The sequence below is a fragment of the Protopterus annectens genome, chromosome 13.part0 (assembly GCF_019279795.1).
Source record: "Protopterus annectens isolate FY-2018-M chromosome 13.part0, PAN1.0, whole genome shotgun sequence".
NCBI classification, from domain to species: Eukaryota; Metazoa; Chordata; order Ceratodontiformes; family Protopteridae; genus Protopterus; species Protopterus annectens.
Genome location: NC_056747.1, coordinates 792715901 through 792740569, shown reverse-complemented (window position 1 = coordinate 792740569; position 24669 = coordinate 792715901). Strand labels below are relative to the sequence as shown.

The following is a 24669-nucleotide window of genomic DNA, read 5'->3' as shown; positions in this document are numbered from 1 at the left end:
TTTCTATATTTAGACAACTTACTGTAGAGTCTTTTTCAAGGTGTCAGGAATCTCTCTTGGGTGAGAAATCTCTTAAGCTAGAATTACAAGAAAACATTCAGAAGTCTATCTTGACTCCTTCACAGGATTATGTTCCTAAGAAGTCAGCTAGACACCTCAGTTCAAAATTCATTGCTTCCACAAGAAAAAATAGATCTTTATTTAAATCTATTTCTGTTTTCCATTCCGACTTCAGTCGTTGCAAGGGGAATACCTCAGGATTTTGGGTGTAATGGCATCTGATTCTCATTGTATCCCTGGCAAGACTCCACTTGAGTATGGTATCTGAAATCTCTTTGGTCCCAGAATCAACATTTATCTTTTCAAATCCCAGTGATGGGGTTTGTTAGAAGGAATATCTTTTGGTTGACACAGTAGTTATGGTCTCCCTTTCTACCTCCCTTCTCCAAAGCAGTCAGCAAAAAACGCTTTGGATTTTTCTTGAGCAATTTCCTGAGGCATAAAACAGCAGGAGGTGAGGGACACCAAGGCCAGATACAAGCACATAAATGTCAAGGAAATGCTTGCCTTGATCAAGGCATTCAACACTTCAAAATCATATTTTGTCCTCAGGGCCTCTTCAGTTGGTTACAAACAATACCATAGTAATTTGGTACATCTTGCAAGGGGAACCAGGCCATGTCCCCATTGCAGACTAGCCATGGTAGCTTGGGATATAGCTTCATAGCACAATCTCACTTTGCAGGCCCCCTACATTTTCTCAAAACAAGACTGTGTGGCAGATAAGCTGAGCAGGACCTCTGCAGACCCTCATGAATGGAAACTAGATCAGGGGATTTTCCAAGATTTGATCCATCTGTGGGGAGTTCCTCAAGTAAGACTACTTTGCTATCTCTCTGAACAGTCAACTGGCAAAGATGCCTTGGAAGACTGCCTTTTCTTTCGCTGGACAGGAATGTTCCTGTATGCCTTTCCACTAATATCGAGGGTACTTCTGAGAATTCAGAAGGAATCCCAAAGATCATTGTGGTGATGCCTTTCTGGCTTGTGTAAAAGTGGTTCTCCCTTATTTTGGAAATGGCCATGGGCATTTACCACATACTTCCTCACAGGCTGGATCTACTCACACAAGAACAGGGTTTTTTGTTGCACTCCAACCTAATCCTTTTCAATTGAATGCCTGGATAATAAGGTCTTAATTCCTTTGGGCACCTGTTTAAGGACATGCAGGAGGTACTAATGGAAGCAAGAAAGCCTGCTACTAGAAATTCATACATTAGCAAATGGAAAACTTTTTCTAGTTGGTGTCGGTAACATAACCACACATTCAGGGTCAGTTTTTTGGTTTTACAATATTTGTCTGAGGTGCTGTCTTGTGCCTTTCTTTTATTCCTCTTTCAAGGTTCTTTATTGGCTATTTCAGCCTGACTGTCCACAGATCTCCTCTTTAAATGCAGTCCCATGTCAAAATGTTCTTAAAAGGGGTTTTGCATAAGAGACTTCCAAGAAAACCCATGACCTCTCCTTGGATTCTTAATTTTGTGTTAGACACCAACACTTGCTCCATTTGAACTAGCTTATCTGGTTGACTTGAGGTTCTTAACATGGAAAACAGTTTTACTGATTGCTCTGACCTCTGCAAGAAGGATATCAGAGTTGCAAACTCTTAAGTTGTCAACCCTTTCCCATTTTCCATAGAGACAGGGCTTATTTGAGAACTAATCTTTTTATGCCTAAAGTGATATATCCATGCATACTTTAAGCAAACTATTCATCAATCTGTTTTCTTCCTTGAACCTAAAAATGAGGAAGATAGGATACTCCATATCTTCAATGTTCTCAGGCAACTCTTAAGTTCTGTCGCCTCTCTTGCTTTGTGTCCAAACTGAGCTGACCCTCTAATATACTGATTCTTAATCCTGTCCATCCTAGTCACACCCAGTGCAAATCTTAACATCTTTAACTCTGCCACATCCAGCTCTGACTCCTACCTTTTCGTCAATGCTACCATCTCCAACCCATATAACATAGCTGGTCTCACTACCCTCTTGTAGACCTTCCCTTTCACTCTTACTGGTACTCATCTGTCATAAATCAGTCCTGACACTCTTCTCCACCTATTCCACCCTGCCTGTACTCTCTTCTTCACCTCTCTTCCACACTCACCATTACTCTGAACTGTTGATCCCAAGTACTTAAACTCAACCACCTTTACCAACTCTACTCCCTGCATCCTCACCATTCCTCTACCCTCCCTCTCATTTACACACATTTATTCTGTTTTAGCACTGCTGACCTTCACTCCTCTCCTCTCTAAAGCATATCTCCACCTCTCCAGGGTCTCCTCAACCTGGTCCCTACTCTCGCTACATATCACAATGTCATCTGCAAACATCATAGTCCATGGGGCCTCCTGTCTAATCTTATCTGTCAACCTGTCCATCACTACTGCAAATAAGAAAAGGCTCAGAGCTGATCCTTGATGTAATCCCACCTCCAAGGCCCATATTGAACTTTACTAGGACCATTCTCCAGGGGCTCCTGGACTCTTCTTTCACCTCCCAAACTTAGTTAGCTAAGGTAATCTACTCGTTTAGCCAAGGCAGCAGTGATCAATGTGATGAACATAGTACAGTTGTGTAAGTTGAACTTTCCATAACGGTAGATATTCGAATGATCACTGCTGCATTAGTCGCTTCCTCCTTCCGTCTTCCTTGTTTTTAATTTTTTATGCCAGGGTGTGGACATTTATTTATTTGGTCCTTGTCATTTCAGGGCTTAGCCTCCCTCTCTCTCTGCTGGCAGGAAAGCTCTGAAGGGCTTTGCATCCAAACTTGTTTGTTAGTCAGCCTGAACTGCTTGCCAGTTTGTGCACGCGGGAGGTGCCCTGAGGCTTTAGGAGCTGGTCTGCAGTTATATCCTTGACAGCATAAAACCGATGTAGGTAAGGGTACTGAAGCAGTGATCATTCAAACATTTACTGTAATAGTAAGTTCAGCTTGAACATCTGTACTTTCTCCCTCCTTTTGACCCTCAGTGAAGGGCGTTACCATATTCTTCTCCTGGTAATAGCTCTTCTCATCCAGATAGAAGTCTTTCATTCTTCCGCACCTGAACACACTCCAACTAACAGCATGGAAGATTGGATTTTAACTCCAAAGAATGCAGACTACTCTACTGAAGTGCTATCTATTTTGAGAGATGCAAACATAAAATACTAGAAAATCATGCTTGACCAAATTGAAAAGGTTTTCTGTTTGGTGCCAGGTCAAAGGTTATCATGCCACCTCATACTAGCATTAATATACTGCTGGAATACTTTTCAGGATTATTTGACAAGGGGCATGCCTTATTCTGGTATTAAGGTATATGCTAGTACTATCTGTGCCTGCCTTCCTTGCTCCTCCATATATTCTTGTACACTTAGGACTTCCCAAGAAAATTGCTTTCCCATCTTGAGAATTGATCTGTGTATTAAAAAAATTTACTGCATCGCCTTTAGAGCCAGCATTTTCTGCTAGTTAAAAATGATCACCTGGAAGACCATCCTACTAATAGCAGTCTTTCTCTTACAATGTCTGTTTCTTTGTCGGTAAGTTGATCAACTCTTTTTAACTGGCCTTTTACTATGTTATTTTTCGTTTTACTAGAATGTAAACTATCATAATGCAAATATGCGTAATTTTGAACCTTTCCCTTTCTTTGTACAAAAACTGGCCCTTCACGTACAGCTTTGGCAACTTCAGAACTAGACTGACGCATTTTCCAGTTGGTGGAAATAATAAGAGAAAGTACAGTATTATGTGATAAATTCATTCAGAGAGGGTATCCAGAAAAGGTAGTTAATCTTTTAGTGAAAAAAATCAAATAAGAAAAGGAAAAATACAGGTTGTTAAACCGCCTAAACAGCTGGATTTTACATTATCTATGCAAATAGATAATAGTATAGATACTAGATCCATTAAAAATATTTCCACCAACTGGAAATTGCTTGTCTAGTTCTGAAGTTGCCAAAGCTGTAGGTGAAGGGCCAGTTTTTGCACAAAGAAAGGGAAAAAGTTTTAAAAATCTTTTTCAGGCAGAATTACCTCCCTCCCCGTCCTGAAAAGTGTATTAATCCGGGCATGTATAAATGTCTTAGTTGTAATATGTGCAATTTTTTAATAACTGGCATTAAGGAGCTTATGGTTGGGGGGTATTGTATTCGGTTACAAGGCAGATTTACTTGCAGGTCTACATTTATTGTTTATTTGGCTATATGCCTGTCATGTGAAGCTTTTTATGTTTGACGTACCACAAGAGAATTAAATAAAAGAATATACGAGCATAAATATGCTGTTACCATCAAAGATGAGAAGAATGCTGTAGGAAAACATCATAAAAATAGTGGTTGTAAAGTAGATTTTTAATTTTGTGTATTAGATGAAGTAACAAACGTTTATAACAGATTTGATGCTGAAGAAGAGCTTGGGTGGAAGGAATACCAGTGGCAGGTTAGGTTGAATGCCTACTATCCACCTGGGTTAAATGATGGATCTGATTTTGTAGCCTACCTTAAAAGAAAGAGGTTATATAATCATTAATTGTGTCGTGTCTTTTTAAATTATTTATAATAACATGTTTTAATCATAGTATTCAGTCTGAAAAAGTCCAGTGTGGATAAAAGCGCTTACTGTGTATTGTGAAGAACCATTGTGAAGTTTTATTAAAGTCGGAAGCTTTTCCTTGGCTTGTTTCACGGTTTTACTTTTATTCACCTTAAAGTAAGCCAATCATTACATAGTAGTTTGGTAGATGTAGCCTGAGCAGTAACCCTTCAAAAAGCCAGACGTTATTAGTACATCATTCCAATACACGTACACTTAATACTTTTACTACCTCTCGGTCTGAATCATGGCTAAAAAAGGTTCTTGGACTACGCCACCTATTAGATAAAGTAAAATAAATGAGAAAGCTAGTAATTAGATCACAGGTTGTAAGCATTTAAAACTGAGTAATAAAGTTGCTTACTTGAAATAAGTAAAATTAATCTGTGTACTTTGTAAAATGGAATGTATAAGCAGATGTAAACTTGCACAACCACAATATAAAAATGTGCCTAAACAGGCAGAGTTTGATAGTCTGTATAGCAGTTTGTCTGAACTTGGTTATGATGTACTGATTATGTATCTGTGGCTTAAAAGTTCAAACACTAGTTGTAAGTCTTCATAGACCTTGTATTTCAAGTTGAGCTTTGTCCAGAACGCATTCCACCTGCACCATTTCAGAAGTAAAACAGTCGCAACTCTTACAGTATTTCTCTACTTGATTGAGAATTATTTACATTTCTTAACTGGGTAGGTGAACTGATCAAAAGACCTATTTTTAGCCAAGAACTGGGGCAGCAGACAGACAAATAATTAAGTGTCACAACAGATATTTGCAGTCCCTTCAGTAACAGTTACAGTTTTATAATGTTAGACTTATGAAACTAGCATGTGAATTTACAGTTTGTGTGCAGTTATAATAATTCACAGGTAATACCCACTTGTGTTAAAAGGGAGGCAGAAAGATTTCATACTGAGCAATACAAGTGACTCTAAGTAAATGGGTGCTGACAGTTGTCAGTGAAGCATATAAATAGTTTGTTTCCATAGCATATCAAGATGGTCTGTTTTTCTGATATTAACAGGTAACGAATTCCCAGTGCATGTTTTTTTTTTTTGTTATGAAGAAGCCTTAGAACAGAGTGAGGATGGGGGAAGTTTATAATGAGTTGTCAGACTTAACCTCTAAGAGAGTCCTTGGAAGAATGGTATCATTCACAATTTCTGGCGAGTGTAGGAGGATTAATTTAGAAGTCTGTAAATTAACATATTCAGGATGCAGGTAGGCATTTGTTGTTAGTTGTAGCCACTTAGGTTTCTGAATAGTTTTGCAGAGATGATCATGAAACTGGGAAAGGTGGATAAATATTGTAATTACATTTTTTTGTGTAATGGTGTTTGGGGAATAATTTTGAGTAAATTCTGTTTTCATTTGGAAGAAAGAACATTAAAAGCAATGGCAGCCTCTTTTCAGGAGTTAAGATTGTTGAGATTTTGTATACTATTTTTAGCCGATTAGAGAACCTTTAGCGATTTGTGTTACAGCACAGCAGTGAAAGCATAGTGTGCTTATCACTACTACTAGTTGTCTTTCTCTTACTGGTGGAAGTGTTTTGCCACTATGGTTACAGTGTAGTGGGAATAGGGTCATTGTATAGCTTTTTTTGTTGCACTTCAAAGCATTATGCTAGTTTACTGTTTATTGATAGTCTTTGAAGACGTCCAATTACAAAACATTTTAAAGTCTAATTTTGATGGCTATTCTAGTGAGGTAACATTTTCATGGCAGTTTAGTACAGCATCGTCTGCTTTTTGTGTTCACAGTTTGTCTTTTTTGGACAGGGTTGGATCCAAGTAAAGTAGTGCATTTATCTAAAAAAAAAATAAAAAATCACAAGTGTGTTCACATTTGGGAAGTAGGCTTAGTATTAATTTTCTACCAGTCATGGTTCATTTACACTGTCATTGTTAGATACTTGGTTACTTACGCAGAGTTAACATTTTTCTTTCTGAACGTGTTCTACTTTTTACATGTAGCAAAACTTAACATCAACCACATTTTTATGGGAAAAAACTGTTGTAATTGCTTTAGCTTAGTAGAACTTTTCTGCACCTTTATGATGAAATATTTTTAAAAATGTGGATGTGTAAGCCCCATACATTGCCCCCACCCCATTTAAATATAGTTACTCAGCAGTTTCACACCCATGATATCAAGACCACACAGAAAGATTGACTAGATATACACAATAAGAATCCCTTAGGTAGTGATTTTCTGTATTGTATGCTTTACATTGACGGCTATAAATCAGTGAGTTGATACTTTGCTCAGTTGTAAACTGTTGATTAATAAGAGTATCCCAATTTGGTTCACCTGCATCTCATCGTGTTACAACTCCATTAAGTTTAAGCAGGATGGTAAGTGGTTGAACCTTCAACTTAAAACATTTAAACCAGTTTCTTAAAAGTGCTTTTAGAGATGAGGGACCTTCCTGCTGCTGTACTGAAGTACACTGACATCATTTTAAGGAGTTTCACAGTAGTAACCCAGAGGGGGGTTACAAGCAACAATTTTAGAAAAAGTAAAAACTAATGAATTGATGATTGATCAACATATAAAAATGTATTAAGAAAGAGACTTATGTTGTTTCTTAAGTTTGACACTGAGCCCTAGGGGCTTGAATCAAGAATGCACTTGCAAGTGTTTGTTGTAATGTAATTAAGTAAATTGTAATTAATTGTTTTATTGGATAATTAAATCATTTACAAAGTTTAAAAGTATATAAATTCAGGTTTCAGTGTGTGTGATTATACTCTGTTAAAGGCTTTTCATAGCCAAGGCTCTAGAGAATTATTGCGCATTTTAATAAAACTATTTTTAGACTACTGGCCAGTTTCATGTGTTTGCTGCTCTATCTGTGGCTAATACACTGACAACATGATTATGAAGCTGTGGATGAGGGAGAGAAAACCAGAGAGAGAATCACTGGAGAGAGAAAGAGTGACACTGATCACAGTGACGGTGATTTACTATGGTGAGCATTTCTTGAAGAGTTAAACTTTGGTGACTATAAATCGGCAAGTTTAAACCTTGTCCATTTGAAACTCTTTTACCGGTAGCCCAGTTTTTGCAATTATTTGAGTTTCGACAGCTCTAATTCTAAGACCTGAGGCTAGTGTAACATAAGGAAGATATTCTTGAACGTCAGCCTTCATAATCAGTTTTGCCTTTTTTTTGTGTGTGTTTTCCCTAAACTAAATGACTAAATTGTCACCTTCACCACTGCAGATCGGTGTTGGAGGCTTTTTTTTTTTTTTTTTATTGTAGCTCTGTTTACAAATTCTGTTTGCTGCTGTTGAAACAGAAGTAGGTCTATTGATAAGGATGATTGATCTTGAAGTAAGGCAGAAGATTCTTTAATACCATTGATGTCCTCCACCCCCTTCCCAGATGACGGATGCTACGAGGTGCATTTCAGAAATGCTGCTTTGAATGTTTTATGTTGTAGACTGCGTTCTGTCATCTACTATTCAGTGTTAGGAGGGGGTGCTGTTTCTTTGGCAACATCAAACTTAGTTAGAAAGAGTTGTTTTAATTCTAAATGATGTAATTTTTTGTGCTTTAATTACTTTATTAGGAACAGTGAAAATATGCAATTCTTAGTAATTTCTGTAAAGAAATTAGTCAAGATCGTGACAGTCATTTTCCTGGCACAGTATACAAAACTTGGAGTATTGCTATACAGCTTATAATACAGACTTTTTTCATTGTTTTGGGTTTTAAAAAATGTGTGTTAATGTTGGGACACAGAAAAGTGACAGTTCTTGATGGTAATATTTTTGTTCTTTTTTATTCCAGCCACTTTACAACCAGCCATCTGATACAAAAGTGTACCATGAGAACATCAAAACGTAAGTTTGCACTGTTATCCAATTTTACCATGTTTTGTGGGAGTGAATTGCTACAGCCCTCCTGTCTGTGATCTTGACCGAGTTGAACTGGCTGAGATTCAGGTTCCATAATTTTGTTTGTGCTGTGAGTAGAGTTCACGGTGATGAATGACATCACTTATTTGGGTGATGCAGGCCTCAGATGGTCTCTTTTCGTAACTTTGTTGCCTAATATGTTATCTGTTTCCTAACTGTGTTTTGTCCTGTTTTTAGTCACATTTCTACAGCTGCTGCTGCTGTTGCTAACCCACAAACACCGTTAGGAGAAGCATGCTGCCTTTTAAAAATAAGTTGCACTGGCACATTTGAGACTGTTGCTGGTGTCATAGTGATGTCAAACTTGGAACTCTGCAAAACCTTCAAAATTTGCAGTGCCTTGAATGTTATTGTCCTATGCTAGCCAGTGAAGCATTTTTCCCATGTGGCATGAGTACTTAGTGTTAGTATGGCTCATGAAGACTTTGTACTGCAATTTAACAGCCATTGACACCATTCAAGTGTTCTTGGGGGCTAATAGCTTGCTGTATGTCTTGTTTCTGCAAGAACCTTGCATGAAAGTCTGTTGCCCCTTTTTTTCTAGAAAGAAACATTCCTTGTTTATGGTTGCATTCCATTCCTGCTTGCTATCTAGTGACTTGAGGCCATTTATGGATCTTGGTCATCACCAGTGTTTTGAACTAAACTATTTCTGTAGTAGTAGTTTTATGTGCTTAGAATTCTTATTTGCTAAATCAATTTAAAATTAAATGTTACGTGGAAAAAGGGTAATCAGCTAATCTGTTAAGGGGGGCCGATAGTAAAAATTTGTTTGCCCTTTACATTTTTTGCCTTCCTACATAAGTTGGCATAAGCCAGACTGCCATTTACAGCCTTAACTAGAAGTAAAGGGAAAAAAAATAACACACACTATTAAACAGGAGCATGTAATTTGGTTTAGGGCATGTATATAATGCCCATTAGTACTATTTTAACTGCAGACTTTTTCTGTATGTGAAAGCCATTGTTAGTGTGGGTGGCTTATCAGAGCTGAGTGGATTTAGTCATGTGTATGTACATTTTACTTGTGTTTTCATGTAGTGATTTTGAGGCAGCTGTAAATGGCTTCCTTGGTGTAGACTTGTCTCAAACTATTGGAAACTAAGTGAGTTTCTACTTCCTTTATTGCATGGGCATACTTTTGTAGCATTAGTATATGTATGACAGTGGAATTTGGGGAAGAATTCCCTTCACGTTGGGGTGCAGTGGTAGCTTGCTTCCTTGCAGAAATGTGCTATTTTGTTTAGTCGTGGTGTTAGCCGATGAGTTTGAAATAATTTAGTGTGTGCGTCAGTGGGAGATGAGTACGTGCATGGGTGTTGTGCACTTTTTTGTGGGATTTCTTTCACTAGTTAAATCTCTGTGTACAGTGCAGGAGTGAGTTAACTAAGTTTGTAATTGGTACTGTTATGCATTCAGTTATTTTTTTGTGTGTATTCAGCTGCAGTGCTTCTGCAATTTCTGTATTTTCTTGGTTCCCCAGTTGTACTTACATCTGATTGAATAAAAAGAAAGGTTGTTTACAGGAAATGTTTCCCTGACTCAGTGAACCCTCTTGCACTATACAATCTTATCTGCCAACCATTGCAAAAAAACTCTGCAGTTTTACTTATAATCCAAGTATAAGGTCAGTTGCTTAATTAAATCAAAAGAAGTTGTGAATTGGTCCCCCAATCACACTCCAATAATGTTCTTAAAATGAAACTCTTAAGTGAACAGTAAAATCACTTTATTGGTGAACAATAAAATCACAGGTAAGGGCTTTCGTTTAATGGAATATTAAACTTCATCAGACACCATATTTTTACATCACTTCCTTAAATACCCAAATAGTTCCTTGTCATTGCATAAAACAATTTTCAAAAAATCAAAACAAACCACTATTGCCTGCTTAAAACAAATACCATATGTAACGATTAAAACAGAGGGAAACTATATGCTTTTCCCAATGCAAAAAAAAACTTAAAACTCTAACCTTTATTATCTTACTAATGTCTTATATGTTGAATGTACTAAATGTAGTGCACTGGAGCTTTTTTCTTTCCAGGGCTTTTAGTTTTAAAACTGGTGTAATGGAACTATGCTCGTTAATCCCTGGCCAGCTGTCAGCTTGCAAACGAATTTGCCACCTAAGCTCCCTAAGTTCCAAAAACAGTCCCCGTGGTATTTTCTCATTGATGTTCATGTGATCAGTTACTAAAAAAACTGATGTTCTAAATTGTCACTGACATGTTTGGCTAAAGCATTATTTAATTTATGCTTTCTTATGGAGTATTTATGTTCGTTGATCCTTGGCTAAACTTTCTCTCCGTTTTGCCTATATAAAAGGCTGGACATGAGTTGCACTTAGCTAAGTATATCACTGCTTTCGAATTGCAGTTGTATTTTCCTTTTGTCTGTAATGTAACATTTATTACCACAGGCTTATTAGTGACTGTTATTTTGTGACACCATGCACATGCCCCACACTTGAACAATGCCATATATGCCGTTTCTTTCCGTGGACTGACTCTCCCTGAGCAGGTCCTTAAAATTCATTCCTTTTCTGTAAATAATGACTGGCCTTTCACCTACTTGTTTCCTATTGTTAAAGTAATCTATTAAAATGGGCCAATATTTTCAAATACAGATCTCAACATTCTAAAATCCTCATTAAAAGTGATGATTAGTGCTCTTGAAAAGTCGGGGACCTGTTCATTATGATGCTTTTCCAAACTCGTATTAGTACTGGGTTCTACCTTAAGAGTTTGAACTCCCTCTCTTATTATTCCTGTGGGGTAACCATCCTCACACAGGCTGGGCTTAAAATGCCCATTCATTCTTTTTCTTGTGACTTCCTGAATCAAGTCATTAATTCTGCAGGATATGCTCTTTTAAGAAACATCGAGCGTAAAATGGGACACTTGAAAAAAATCTTCATCTCTGGTGACCATTCGGCTGCCCTTACTTAACTGTCCCTTCACCGCAGACCTTTTTTGGTGCTATGGATGGGAACTGCTATAATGCAGGAAACAAAATGTCTCTTTCCTGTGAATTGTAGTTACATATCTCTTGTTCACTTCATCTTTGAATAGATGGACATCCAAGTAACTAATGAAGTTTGGATTCACATTCCAAGTAAATTTGAAACGCGTGGTTATATTATTTATATATTCCAGGAAATCTTCAATACTACCACTGCCTCTTTCCTTAGGAAACAAGTAGGTGAAAGGCCAGTCATTATTTACAGAAAAGGAATGAATTTTAAGGACTTGCTCAAGGAGCCGACAGTCCACTGAAAGAAATCGCATATATGGCATGTTCATGTGCGACATGTGCATGGTGTCACAAAATAACGGTCATTAATAAATTTGTGGTAAGAAATGTTACATATCCGATAAAATGAAAATACAAATGCAATTCTAAAGCAGTGATCTACTTAGCTAAGTGTGACTCATGTCCAGCCTTTTATACAAGCAAAACGGAGAGAAAGTTGAGCCAAAGGATCTACGAACATGAGTATGCCATAAGAAAGCATAATTTAAATAATGCTTTAGCCAAGCATGGTGACCATTTAGAACATCAGTTTAGTTATTTAGTAATTAATCAAGTGAATATCGATGATAAAATACCGTGGGGACTGTTTTTGGAACTTGGGGAGCTTAGGTGGCAAATTCGTTTGCAAGCTGACAGCTGGCCAGGGATTAATGAGGGTAGTTCCATTACACCAGTTTTAAAACTAAAAGCCCTGGAAAGAAAAAAGCTCCAGTGCATTACATTTAGTACATTCATCATATAAGACATTAGTAAGATAATAAAGGATGTTCTTCATCTCACATTGCTGCAGTCCTTACACTTGGGTAGTCCGCTGTCCTCGGTCGGCCCGAATATCAAAGTATTAGGCTGACGTCGGTCAAGGCGCTTAAGACTGACATCAGGACGTCAGGGTACAAATGCGCATGACCGACGTCATATCCTCAGTCTTTTTTGCCGCATGGTCCGATGCAGAAGCAGCGTTGCAAGTGCCGTTCGGCGTTCTGAAATTTTTCGAATTCGGAGTTTCAGACCGAGTCAAAGTTGGCTAAGTACCCGTTGGGGAATATTTTAGTTTTTTCTTGCCTCAGTGGTTTACCGGATGTCAGAAAAAGTGAATAACTGTATTTCTTGTGGGAAACAGATACCGCATAGAGATTATCATACTTTGTGTATTCCTTGTTTGGGGCCTGAGCACGACGTTGTTGGGTGTTGCTTTTGTGCTAGGTTCAATAAGCGCACTATTAAGCGAAGGTTAGATTGTGCCAGGTTGGTCTTCGGGAAGCGGTGCAATTATAATATGCCGTCGGATGCTCCGCCCGCTTCTTCGAAGAAGCGCAAAGACAAAGCAGCTAAACCCAGGCAAGAAGAGTCGTCCGTACCGGACGCCGGTTCTTTAGAGGCGTCAGTGGAACCGGTGGTTCTGCCGGAGGCTTCTCTGGAGTCCCAGGGGGAGACGTTGATATTGCAGGATGTGGCCTCTCAGGAGGCAGGTCAGGCTGAAGGGGCTTCTCAGGTTACTGTACTCCCCTCCCTTCCTAGGGTGGTTAGGCCCTCTCCTTCTGTTTCCAAGGCTTCTCCCAGAGGCAGGCCAGGTTTAGCTTCTGTTGGTGTCACTCCTAGTTCTTCAGGATCTGTGACCAAGAAGCACATGCTTAAAATGGCAGAAGATTTAATTACTCTGATTAGAGGTTCTTTGCCCCCTCCTGATAAGAGGCCTAGGGTGGAACCAGAGTTGGGGAGTTTTGAGCAGGCTTCGGATGTTTCAGAGTCTTCGGCTGAAGACTTGCAGGAGTATTCTCCCTATTCTGATTCTGATGTGGATGATTCTACTCCTTCTGCTTCTCCTCCAGAGGATTTTTCTTTTTCAGAGACACTTCATTCCATGAGGGAACATTTTAAGTGGGAAGGTCAGGACTTCTCTGATTCCAGGAAAAGGCTTAGGGAATTTTTGCTTTTACCCCAGCATAGGCCTTTGGCTATACCACCTGTTCTGGATGTTGTGGAAGATGTGTTTGCAGAGGCTTCACTTAATCCTGATTCTTTGCCTCCTGCTCCTGTTAAACCGGACAGGTATTACAGGGTGCCTGAAGCTCATAAATACCTTTATAAGAGTCCTAGGGCGGACCCAGAAACTGTTAGTCAGGGACCTAAGGGCGTCAAAACCTCTGTTGTAAAAAATCCAGTTCCTCCAGATAAAGAGGCCAGAGCTTTGGATAGATGGGGAAGGAAAGTCTATACTTCTTCCACCTTAGCTATGAGGGCTTTGAATTGCCAGTTTCACATGTTGAAATATCAAAACTATCTTCTTTCTCAATTGAAGTCTAAGGTAGATGCTCTGGCGGAAGGCATTGAGTGTAAAGAATTACAAGATTTGGTACATGTTTCTGAACAGGTGGGTAAGCATTCTTTACAATGTGGTTTTGATGCTGTACAGGCCTCGTCTAGGGTGGCTGCCACTGGGTCAGTTCTTCGCAGGCACGCCTGGCTGAGGGATCAGAATTTATCTGACCATGTTAAGACAAGGATTTTAGATGCTCCTTTACAGTCTGATGTGTTGTTTGGGTCACCTGTGGAGGCAGTCTTAAAGAAAATGGAAGACAAGGCTAAGTCTATGCAGGCTGTTAAAGATTTTTTGCAGGTTCAGCCTCCGAAATTTAGCAGGAATTGGCCTGCTAAGGGGTGGACGTACCCTTCTTATGATTCACCGTCTAGGGGAAGATCTAGACGTGGTAGGGGCAGAGCTCAGGGCTCTTTCAGACCTAGAACAGGGAGTTCACCTGCACAGTCTTCGGGTGAGGGCAGGGGCCAGTCCTTTCGTAAACAGGCCCAATGACCTACCTTTTCAGCTGCCAGAGCCTTCTTGTCTGGCAGCACCTTTGGGAGGAAGGTTGGCACTCTTCAAAGAAAATTGGAGTTTAATTACCCAGGACAGATGGGTATTGGATATTATACACCAAGGTTACAAGTTTTATTTCCATACCTTGCCTCCTTTCAAAGGCATGCCAGACGTTCCTCCTCAGCAAAGAATAGAGGCTCACAAACAAATTTCTCTGCTGCTTCAAATAGGGGCCATACAGCCGGTCCCTCTGCCAGAAGTGGGCCTAGGATTTTATTCTCGCCTGTTCCTAGTACCAAAGAAGGGGAACACGTGGAGACCAATTTTGGATTTATCTATCCTCAACACTTATCTGGACATTCCCAAGTTCAAAATGTTGACGTTACAACAGCTTTTACCTCTGCTGGGCAAAGATCACTGGATGGTGACTCTGGATCTCAAGGAGGCTTACCTTCATGTTCCTATCAGGCTAAGTTGCAGGAAGTATCTGCGTTTCGAGCTGGGACTTCTCATTATCAGTTCTCTGCATTGCCCTTTGGCTTATCTACTGCGCCCAGAGTGTTCACGAAGGTTCTGGCTCCAGTGATAGCTTTCTTCAGGCTAAAAGGAATACAGATCTATCCTTATTTGGACGATTGCCTGATTCTGGCCCAAGGAAGGGACGAACTTCTTCATCATTTGCAATATGTGATAGCAGTGCTAAGATGCCTGGGGTATTCTGTGAACGAAATAAAGTCCAGTCTAGTACCCTCTCAGGACATGTGCTTTCTGGGTGTGAGACTGAATACAGCATCCCAGATGGCCTTTTGACCCCGGACAAACAAAAGAATCTTTCCCTTTACTTCCATCAATTGTCTCATCAGTCCAGGCTGACTGCAAGGACAGTCCTTCAAGCCTTGGGGTTCATGGCATCTTGTATTCTGGTGCTTCCCAATGCCAAACTGCATATGAGGAAGCTACAATGGTATCTCAAGAATGTATGGACACAGCACTGCCAAGATTTGGACACTGTCATTCAGATAATACCTTGCATTCAAAAGGAATTTTTGTGGTGGGCTCAGGAATGTCACCTAAACAAGGGACTCTCTGTGACCCGGCCAGAGGCGAGTCAGATTCTAACGACAGATGCCTCAGACAAAGCTTGGGGAGCTCATCTAAATGGAAAGTGGATACAAGGCACGTGGCCTGCCAGACTACAACATCTACATATCAACTTGAAGGAGATGTTAGCAGTCCAATTTGCATTAATAGCTTTCAAGGATTTACTTCTTCCAGGGCAGGTGTTAGTTCTAACAGACAACACAACTGTCATGTGGTACATCAACAAGCAAGGGGGAACACATTCTTATCCTCTATGCAGACAAGCAATGATTTTGTGGGAGACTGCTCTCAGTTTACAGCTAAATCTTCAGGCAAGGTTTCTGCCGGGAGCACAGAACTCCTTAGCAGATGTGTTGAGCAGACGAATTATGGATCCCCACGAGTGGAAATTGGATCCTCATGTATTTCAGAAGTTGACAGTGTCATGGGGAACTCCAGACATAGATCTGTTCGCTTCTCCACTAAACTACCAGCTGCCAAAGTTTTGCACAAAAAGGTTTCATCCCACAGCTTGGAAAGTGGATGCTCTTTCTTTCAGTTGGAGCAATCTTCATGTGTATGCCTTTCCACCTCTGCCTCTCCTCCCAAAGGTACTCCTAAAGGTCAGACAGGACAAGCCAAAGATGATTTTAATAGCTCCAGATTGGCCTCGACAGCACTGGTACCCATTACTGAGAAGTCTGGTACGGGAGCCTCCATGGCCTTTGCCTTCGATTCCACACCTGCTGTCTCAGGAGAACAGTCATTTACTCAATGTCAAACTTCACTCTCTTCACCTAACAGCCTGGCATATTCTGTTTTAAACCCTGGAGGGTCTCAGCTTCCACAGCAAGTTTTGAATGTTATTTTGGAGGCCAGAAGGCCTAGTACAAGGAAAGTGTACGCAGATAAATGGAAGAGATTTTTATTTTGGAGTGCAGCAAAGGAATTCGATGTTTCTAAGCCTAATTTAAGTGTGGCTCTTCAATATCTTGCTGAGTTACTGGACAAGGGGTTGTCCTTCTCTTCTGTTAAGGTTCATGCTGCAGCAATTTCTGCTCACTATGACTGTGACCCACCATTGTTTTCTCATCCTTTGTTTAAGCAATTCCTTAGAGGGGCAAAGAATATAAGACCCCCACGTAGAGCTCCTACTCCTGCTTGGGATCTCAATTTTATGTTGGAGAAACTCACTCTACAACCTTTTGAGCCTGCAGCTACTGCCGAGTTGAAATATTTATCATGGAAGACTGCTTTTTTGTTGGCCATTACCTCTGCGAGAAGGGTTTCTGAATTACAGGCCCTTATGGCGGTTGAGCCTTTCTTAATTTTCCATAAGGATAGGGTATCTTTACGTACTAATCCTTCCTTTATGCCTAAAGTGGTTTCTAGTGTGGCTTTAAACCAAACTATTCATTTGCCTACTTTTTATGCAAACCCCCAAAATAAAGGGGAAAAGATTTTGCACACCTTGGATATACACAGGCAGTTGCGATATTATTTAAGCAGAACTAAAGGGTTCAGGCAGTCTCAGCAGTTATTTGTTTCATTTGCTTTGGGTTCTCCGGGCAAGCCTGTGTCAAAACAAACTATTTCTAAGTGGATTGGGTTGTGTATTGCTTTCTGTTATTCCCATCATGGTAAGGAGATTCCAGCTGGGATTAGGCCTCATTCCACTAGGGCTACTGCCACTTCTACAGCCTTTTTGAGGGGGGTGGCAACTAAAGATATTTTGGAGGCAGCTACTTGGAGTTCAGTGCATACTTTCTCTAAGCATTACCACCTTCCACTTTACTCTAAATCTAGGGCTGGTTTTGCCACTGCAATTTTACAGGGCATTTTGGCAGCTCCTACTGCTTTATAGTGTTGCCATCCTCCCTTACCTCTGCTTTGGGATTCTACCCAAGTGTAAGGACTGCAGCAATGTGAGATGAAGAACATAGTACAGTTTTGTACCTACCATAAATGTAGATGTTCGAAGATCCACATTGCTGCAGTCCAATTTACCCTCCCTCCTTCCCGTCTGTAGTTAGAGGCGGTTGTGTTGTTTGGGTTGTGAATATTGTGGATATTGTATATATTGTACATATGATTAGTGCAAGGGTGGTTGGTTGTTTTTTGCTGTCTTTTGGTTTTGACCTTTCTGTTTAGGGTCTTCTGACATCTGGGGCAAGAAAAGACTGAGGATATGACGTCGGTCATGCGCATTTGTACCCTGACGTCCTGATGTCAGTCTTAAGCGCCTTGACCGACGTCAGCCTAATACTTTGATATTCGGGCCGACCGAGGACAGCGGACTACCCAAGTGTAAGGACTGCAGCAATGTGGATCTTCGAACATCTACATTTATGGTAGGTACAAAACTGTACTTTACTTAGAGTTTTAAGTAATTTTTTTGTAGTGGGAAGCATATAGTTTCCCTCTTTGTTGTTTTAATCATTATATATGGTATTTGTTTTAAGCAGGCAGTAGTGGTTTGTTTTGATTTTTTGAAAATTGTTTTATCCAATGACAAGGAACTACTTTAGTATGTAAGGAAGTGATGTAAAAAATATGGTGTCTGATGAAGTTTAATATTCCATTAAATGAAAGAGCGATTTTATTCAATAAAGTGATTTTACTGTTCACTTTGAGTTTCATTTTAAGGACATTATTGGAGTGTGATTGGGGGACCAGTACACAACTTTTGATTTATTCAGTTTTTTTGCTCATTGTTTTCGTTTCTGGTGGTTTGTCAGTTGCTTGATTGCTTTGTGTCTGTCAAGTGACTTAAATAGAATACTTTTGCCTATTAAGGTATGGGTCACTTTTAGTTTTAGGAACAGACTAGGCAAGTGATCATTGTGGCTTGTAATATGCCTAGCCATATACACCTTTAATCAGACTCTTGCTAAGCACTGACTAATGCTCGCTTCCCAAATTCAGCAGAGCATCACATGGTAACCGTGGTGTCAGTTTGTGTCTACCTCTCCAGTCTGAAAGAGTAGCTTTAAAGGTAGCCAAAGTAGTACTTTGACCTGTAGCAAATTATTACATAGGCTAGGAATAAGGTGAGTTAGGAACCTGGCTGTCGAGCGAGTCTCATTAATTTGTTGCTGCAGATGTAGGTCCTTAGTATGGTTGTTTACAGAGCCAGTGGTTTTGCAAAGAATTAGGAGGGCAAATAGGACTGGGTCTTTCATAGTTTAAAAAGCAAGATGCAAGTCACCTGTTAGTGGCCTGTAGACTGAGTAGAAGGAGAATTGTGCTAATCTATTGAGGTAGTTGAAAACTTTAAGGCATCTAATTTTCTTGATTAGACATCTTTGGGACCTTTCAATTGAGCGATTTGCTTGTATTTGTAAATGCTAAAGCGGACATTGTATTCAGTGTAATAGTTGATAGGAGTACAGTACAGTGATAGGATAACTTATTTGGATCTTGAAGATTCCCTTGGAAATCAGCTGTTCCAGACAGGATTTTTTGATTGAGGTGGAAACATGATTGGAAGTGAGTTATTCATGCAAGTTTGTAGGTCTTTGTGACCGTATCTGTCTGAAGAGGAGTGCCATTTATAACATATGAGGTTGGACCAATGTTCCTGCCAAATGTTACTGTGCTGTCTTCATCAAAAGACTTTGTCACCCACACTTCTTTGGGATATTGGTGTGGATAGCTGCAAAATAAATGCTAGACAAGAGAGTGCCTAGAACTGATCCCTGTGGCACCCCAGTAGTTGCGGTTTTATGATGAGAAAGGGAACCAGCAATTTTCACATCTTGCAATCCAGCAGACAAAGTAGACTGAAATTCTGACCACCCAAATTGGAGAAAGATCTTTGGTTTGCACCTTTTCTTGATTTGAGGGTCCCTTGGAAGTAGTGTTTAGAAGTGTGTGTGGGGGGGGTGATATTGGCTTTTCTCATATATGGGGATCCACGTGAGCAATAGCCTACCTTCAGAAATGTTTAAAAATTCACCTTTTTGCAGTTCAGAGAGCCAGTAATTTGGGGAATCTAATTTTACAGTTACTGGTCCTGTCATTCGTTGCCTTCACGGGCATGTAGAGGTCTTGTTACAATTTAGTTCATCTAAATGAGCAGCTTTTAGATGGTCTGTGGACTGAAATCCTTCATCTTGCATCAGTTGCAGAAAATTGTGCATTTTTGATACCATACCCTCAGACATTTGATACTTTGGTATGTTATGAATTTTAAGAGGAGAGTGATGCAGGAATTTATCTCTAGACAGACCCTCATACTGACATGTCTTTTTTCTTGTCTAGGTGGCAAACTGGTGTTTCTTATCGATAGTGTACATGTCAAAGATGACTGCAGAATAATTTCTTTATAGGTAACCAGTTTAGGCAGGTAATACGTTTTGTTTGTGGCAGTAGGCTAAAAGAGTAAAGCGTGTGTTTTGCAGTGCCAAGGTTTCAAGAGAGTCTAGCAAAAAAGAGGCAGCCTGAAGCTCTTCCCTATGTTTCCATGGTTTTCCTGTCTAGAAAAACAAAATCCAGAGACCCTGTAAAAAGAATCTACTTTTTCCCATGCCAGATCTCCCAAGTATTTGAATGTGTGTATTCTGTTTAATTGAGAACGTCCGGAATTGTCAGTATCTTAATTTAAGGCAAGTCTTTATGACTAGAATGGGTAAACTTTGAACTAGTCTTTCCGTTAGTGTGATTTTTCTAGAGGATGTTCTAATGAAGATGGTTGCTTTTCACAGATGTAGTACCAGTTTTTTCACAAAGAAGTAAGCAGAGACCTGCCCTTTAGCTTAGTAAAGTACTGAAAAGTTATTTCAAAGAGCAGCACTGAAGAACTTCTGTTGGCTTCAGAAACTGTTTTCTTGATTTTCTCAGTTAATTGCAGACACTCCTTTAGGGTGGTACCACTGATACCCGTGATATCATGTTTAAGAAACCAGAAGTCATGTTTGATCAAAGATGTTCGTAAAATGTACATTGAATTTATTGCACCATGACTGTAACCTGTTAAACTGCAGAGAGCAGTCATTAAAAATCGGAGTGAAAATCATGTCTGGCTGTGAAGCATGCCATGTGCTGTGATGTATAGTTTCACAGTGGTCAGTTTATTTTGGAACATAACAGTTAAGGACTGAGGAAATTGGAACAAAATCAAAAAAGAATCACTGCTCCAAAAACCAACCAACCAGTACTAAAACCAGAACAGATCGAAGAAGGCTCAAATCCTTAACACACACTATGCTTTAATGAACAAACGACTCTTCAGTCCACCAAAAGGGAAAATACATAAAACGACTCTTCAGTCCACCAGTAAAACACATTAACGCAGTTCAGCACACACTGCGTTTTCGTTTCGAAAAACTTCATCAGATGGAGACAGAGCAAGTCCAAGCACAGTGAGGGCGAGCGGAGCAGGACCAAACCACACCACGGGGTACCTGATTTCTGTGCATGCAAGTCAGATACTATGCAGTATTTTTTCACATGTCTACATGTGTAGTGTGATGCCTCATACTTGCACCTTTCCTTCGCCAACAAAAAATTACTGCAGATTTTAAAAATGTATTGTATATATGTACAACTGTTCAACAAGCATATGTTGATTTCTGGCAGTGCCTTTCAATCCACGATTGTCTGACTGTTTTCAGCATGCTGCATTAATAAGTTGCTAGCAAAATTACTCTTCAGAATTAAATTGTCATATATACTGCTATAGATATGTCATTGTATTTGTTTCTATGTACAAATGTCACACATCATGTCCATTTTCATGCCCTGTGATGTTTATGATTGAGACTGACTTGTTTTACCTCTGAAATATTGGTAAATGTTCTTCATCTCACATTGCTGCAGTCCTTACACTTGGGTAGTCCGCTGTCCTCGGTCGGCCCGAATATCAAAGTATAAGGCTGACGTCGGTCAAGGCGCATTTGACTGACATCAGGACGTCAGGGTACAAATGCGCATGACCGACGTCATATCCTCAGTCTTTTTTGCCGCATGGTCCGATGCAGAAGCAGCGTTGCAAGTGCCGGTTGGCGTTCTGAAATTGTTCGATTTCGGAGTTTCAGACCGAGTCAAAGTTGGCTAAGTACCCGTTAGAATATTTTAGTTTTTTCTTGCCTCAGTGGTTTACCGGATGTCAGAAAAAGTGAATAATTGTATTTCTTGTGGGAAACAGATACCGCATAGAGACTATCATACTTTGTGTATTCCTTGTTTAGGGCCTGAGCACGACGTTGTTGGGTGTCACTCTTGTGCTAGATTCAATAAGCGCACTATAAAGAGAAGGTTAGATTGTGCCAGGTTAGTCTTCGGGAAGAGGTGCAATTATAAAATGCCGTCGGATGCTCCGACGCCCGCTTCCTCGAAGAAGCGCAAGGACAAAGCAGTTAAGCCTAGGCTAGAAGAACCGTCTGTACCGGACGCCGGTTCTTTAGAGGTGTCGGTGGAGCCGGTGGTTTCTTTGGGATCCCAGGGAGAAACTTTGTTATTGCAGGATGTGGCCTCTCAGGAGGCAGGTCAGGCTGATGGGGCTTCTCAGGTTACTATACTCCCCTCCCTTCCTAGGGTGGTTAGGCCCTCTCCTTCTGTTTCCAAGGCTTCTCCCAGAGGCAGGCCAGGTTTAGCTTCAGTTGGTGTCACCCCTAGTTCTTCAGGAACTGTGCCCAAGAAGCATATGCTTAAAATGGCAGAAGATTTGATTACTTTGATTAGGGGTTCTTTCCCCCTCCTGATAAGAGACCTAGGGTGGAGCCTGAGCTAGGGAGTTTTGAGCAGGCTTCGGATGTTTCAGAGTCTTCAGCTGAAGACTTGCAGGAGTATTCCCCTTATTCTGATTCTGATGTGGATGATTCTACTCCTTCTGCTTCTCCTCCTGAGGATTTTTCTTTTCAGAAACTCTTCATTCCATGAGGGAGCATTTTAAGTGGGAAGGTCAGGACTTCTCTGATTCCAGGAAAAGGCTTAGGGAATTTTTGTTTTTACCCCAGCATAGGCCTTTGGCTATACCTCCTGTTTTGGATGTGGTGGAAGATGTTTTTACAGAGGCTTCTCTTAATCCTGATTATTTGCCTCCTGCTCCTGTTAAACCGGATAGGTATTATAGGGTGCCTGAAGCTCATAAGTATCTTTTTAAGAGTCCTAGGGCAGACCCAGAAACTGTTAGTCAGGGGCCTAAAGGTGATAAGGCTTCTGTTGTCAAGAATCCGGTTCCTGCAGATAAAGAGGCCAGGGCCTTGGATAGATGGGGAAAGAAATTTTATACTTCTTCCACTCTAGCTATGAGGGCTTTGAATTGCCAGTTTCACATGTTGAAATACCAGAACTATCTCCTGTCTCAATTGAAGTCTAAGGTTGATGCTCTGGCGGAAGGTATTGATTGTAAAGAGTTACAAGATTTAGTACATGTTTCTGAACAGATGGGTAAGCATTCTTTGCAATGTGGTTTTGATGCTGTACAGGCCTCGTCTAGGGTGGCTGCCACTGGGTCAGTTCTTCACAGGCACGCCTGGCTGAGAGATCAGAATTTATCTGACCATGTTAAGACAAGGATTTTAGATGCTCCTTTACAATCTGATGTGTTGTTCGGTTCTCCTGTTGAGGCAGTTTTAAAGAAAATGGAAGACGAGGCTAAGTCTATGCAGACTGTTAAAGATTTTTTGCAAGTTCAGCCTCCAAAGTTTAGTAGAAATTGGCCTACTAAGGGGTGGACGTATCCTTCTTATGATTCCCAGTCTAGGGGTAGATCTAGACGTGGTAGGGGCAGAGCTCAGGGCTCTTTCAGGCCTAGAACAGGGAGTTCTCCTGCACAGTCTTCGGGTGAGGGCAGGGGTCAGTCCTTTCGTAAACAGAACCAATGACCTACCTTTTCAGCTGCCAGAACCTTCTCGTCTGGCAGCACCTTTGGGAGGAAGGTTGGCACTTTTCAAAGAAAATTGGAGTTTAATTACCCAAGACAGATGGGTATTGGATATCATTTACCACGGTTACAGGTTTTATTTCCATACCTTGCCTCCTTTCAAAGGCATGCCAGACGTTCCTCCTCAACAAAGAATAGAGGCTCTCAAGCAAATTTCTCTGTTACTCCAAATAGGGGCCATACAGCCGGTCCCTATGCCAGAAGTGGGCCTAGGATTTTATTCTCGCCTGTTCCTAGTACCAAAGAAAGGGAACACGTGGAGACCAATTTTGGACTTATCGATCCTCAACACTTATCTGGACATTCCCAAGTTCAAAATGTTGGCGTTACAGCAGCTTTTACCTCTGCTGGGCAAAGATCATTGGATGGTAACTTTGGATCTCAAGGAGGCTTATCTTCATGTTCCTATCAGACTGAGTTGCAGGAAGTATCTGCGTTTCGAGCTGGGACTTCTCATTATCAGTTCTCTGCATTGCCCTTTGGCTTATCTACTGCGCCCAGAGTGTTCACGAAGGTTCTGGCTCCAGTGATAGCTTTCCTCAGGTTAAAAGGAATACAGATCTATCCTTATTTGGACGATTGCCTGATTCTGGCTCAAGGAAGGGACGAGCTTCTTCATCATTTGGATTATGTGATAGCAGTGCTAAGATGCCTGGGGTATTCTATGAACGAAATAAAGTCCAGTCTAGTACCCTCTCAGGACATGTGCTTTCTGGGTGTGAGACTGAATACAGCATCCCAGATGGCCTTTTTGACCCCGGACAAACAAAAGAATCTTTCCCTTTACTTTCATCAGTTGTCTCATCAGTCCAGGCTGACTGCAAGGACAGTCCTTCAAGCCTTGGGGTTCATGGCATCTTGTATTCTGGTGCTTCCCAATGCCAAACTGCATATGAGGAAGCTACAATGGTATCTCTAAAATGTATGGACACAGCACTGCCAGGATTTGGACACTGTCATTCAAATAATACCTTGCATTCAAAAGGAATTTTTGTGGTGGGCTCAGGAATGTCACCTAAACAAGGGACTCTCTGTGACCCGCCAGAGGCGAGTCAGATTCTAACGACAGATGCCTCAGACAAAGCTTGGGAGCTCATCTGAATGGAAAGTGGATACAAGACAAGTGGCCTGCCAGACTACAACATCTACATATCAACTTGAAAGAGATGTTAGCAGTCCAGTTTGCATTAATAGCTTTCAAGGATTTACTTCTTCCAGGGCAGGTGTTGATTCTAACAGACAACACAACTGTCATGTGGTACATCAACAAGCAAGGC

At 40.5% G+C, this 24669-nt stretch overlaps 1 protein-coding gene across 1 annotated transcript in view; it reads left to right on the top strand.

Annotated features, from left to right (window-relative positions):
* NCOR1 (nuclear receptor corepressor 1) overlaps positions 1–24669 on the top strand; it is a 4682182-nt gene that overhangs the window by 1135271 nt on the left and 3522242 nt on the right. The window contains exon 8 of the mRNA XM_044054890.1: positions 8446–8498. Coding sequence (XP_043910825.1) covers positions 8446–8498 — 53 coding nt within the window. The remainder of the gene's footprint in view (positions 1–8445; positions 8499–24669) is intronic.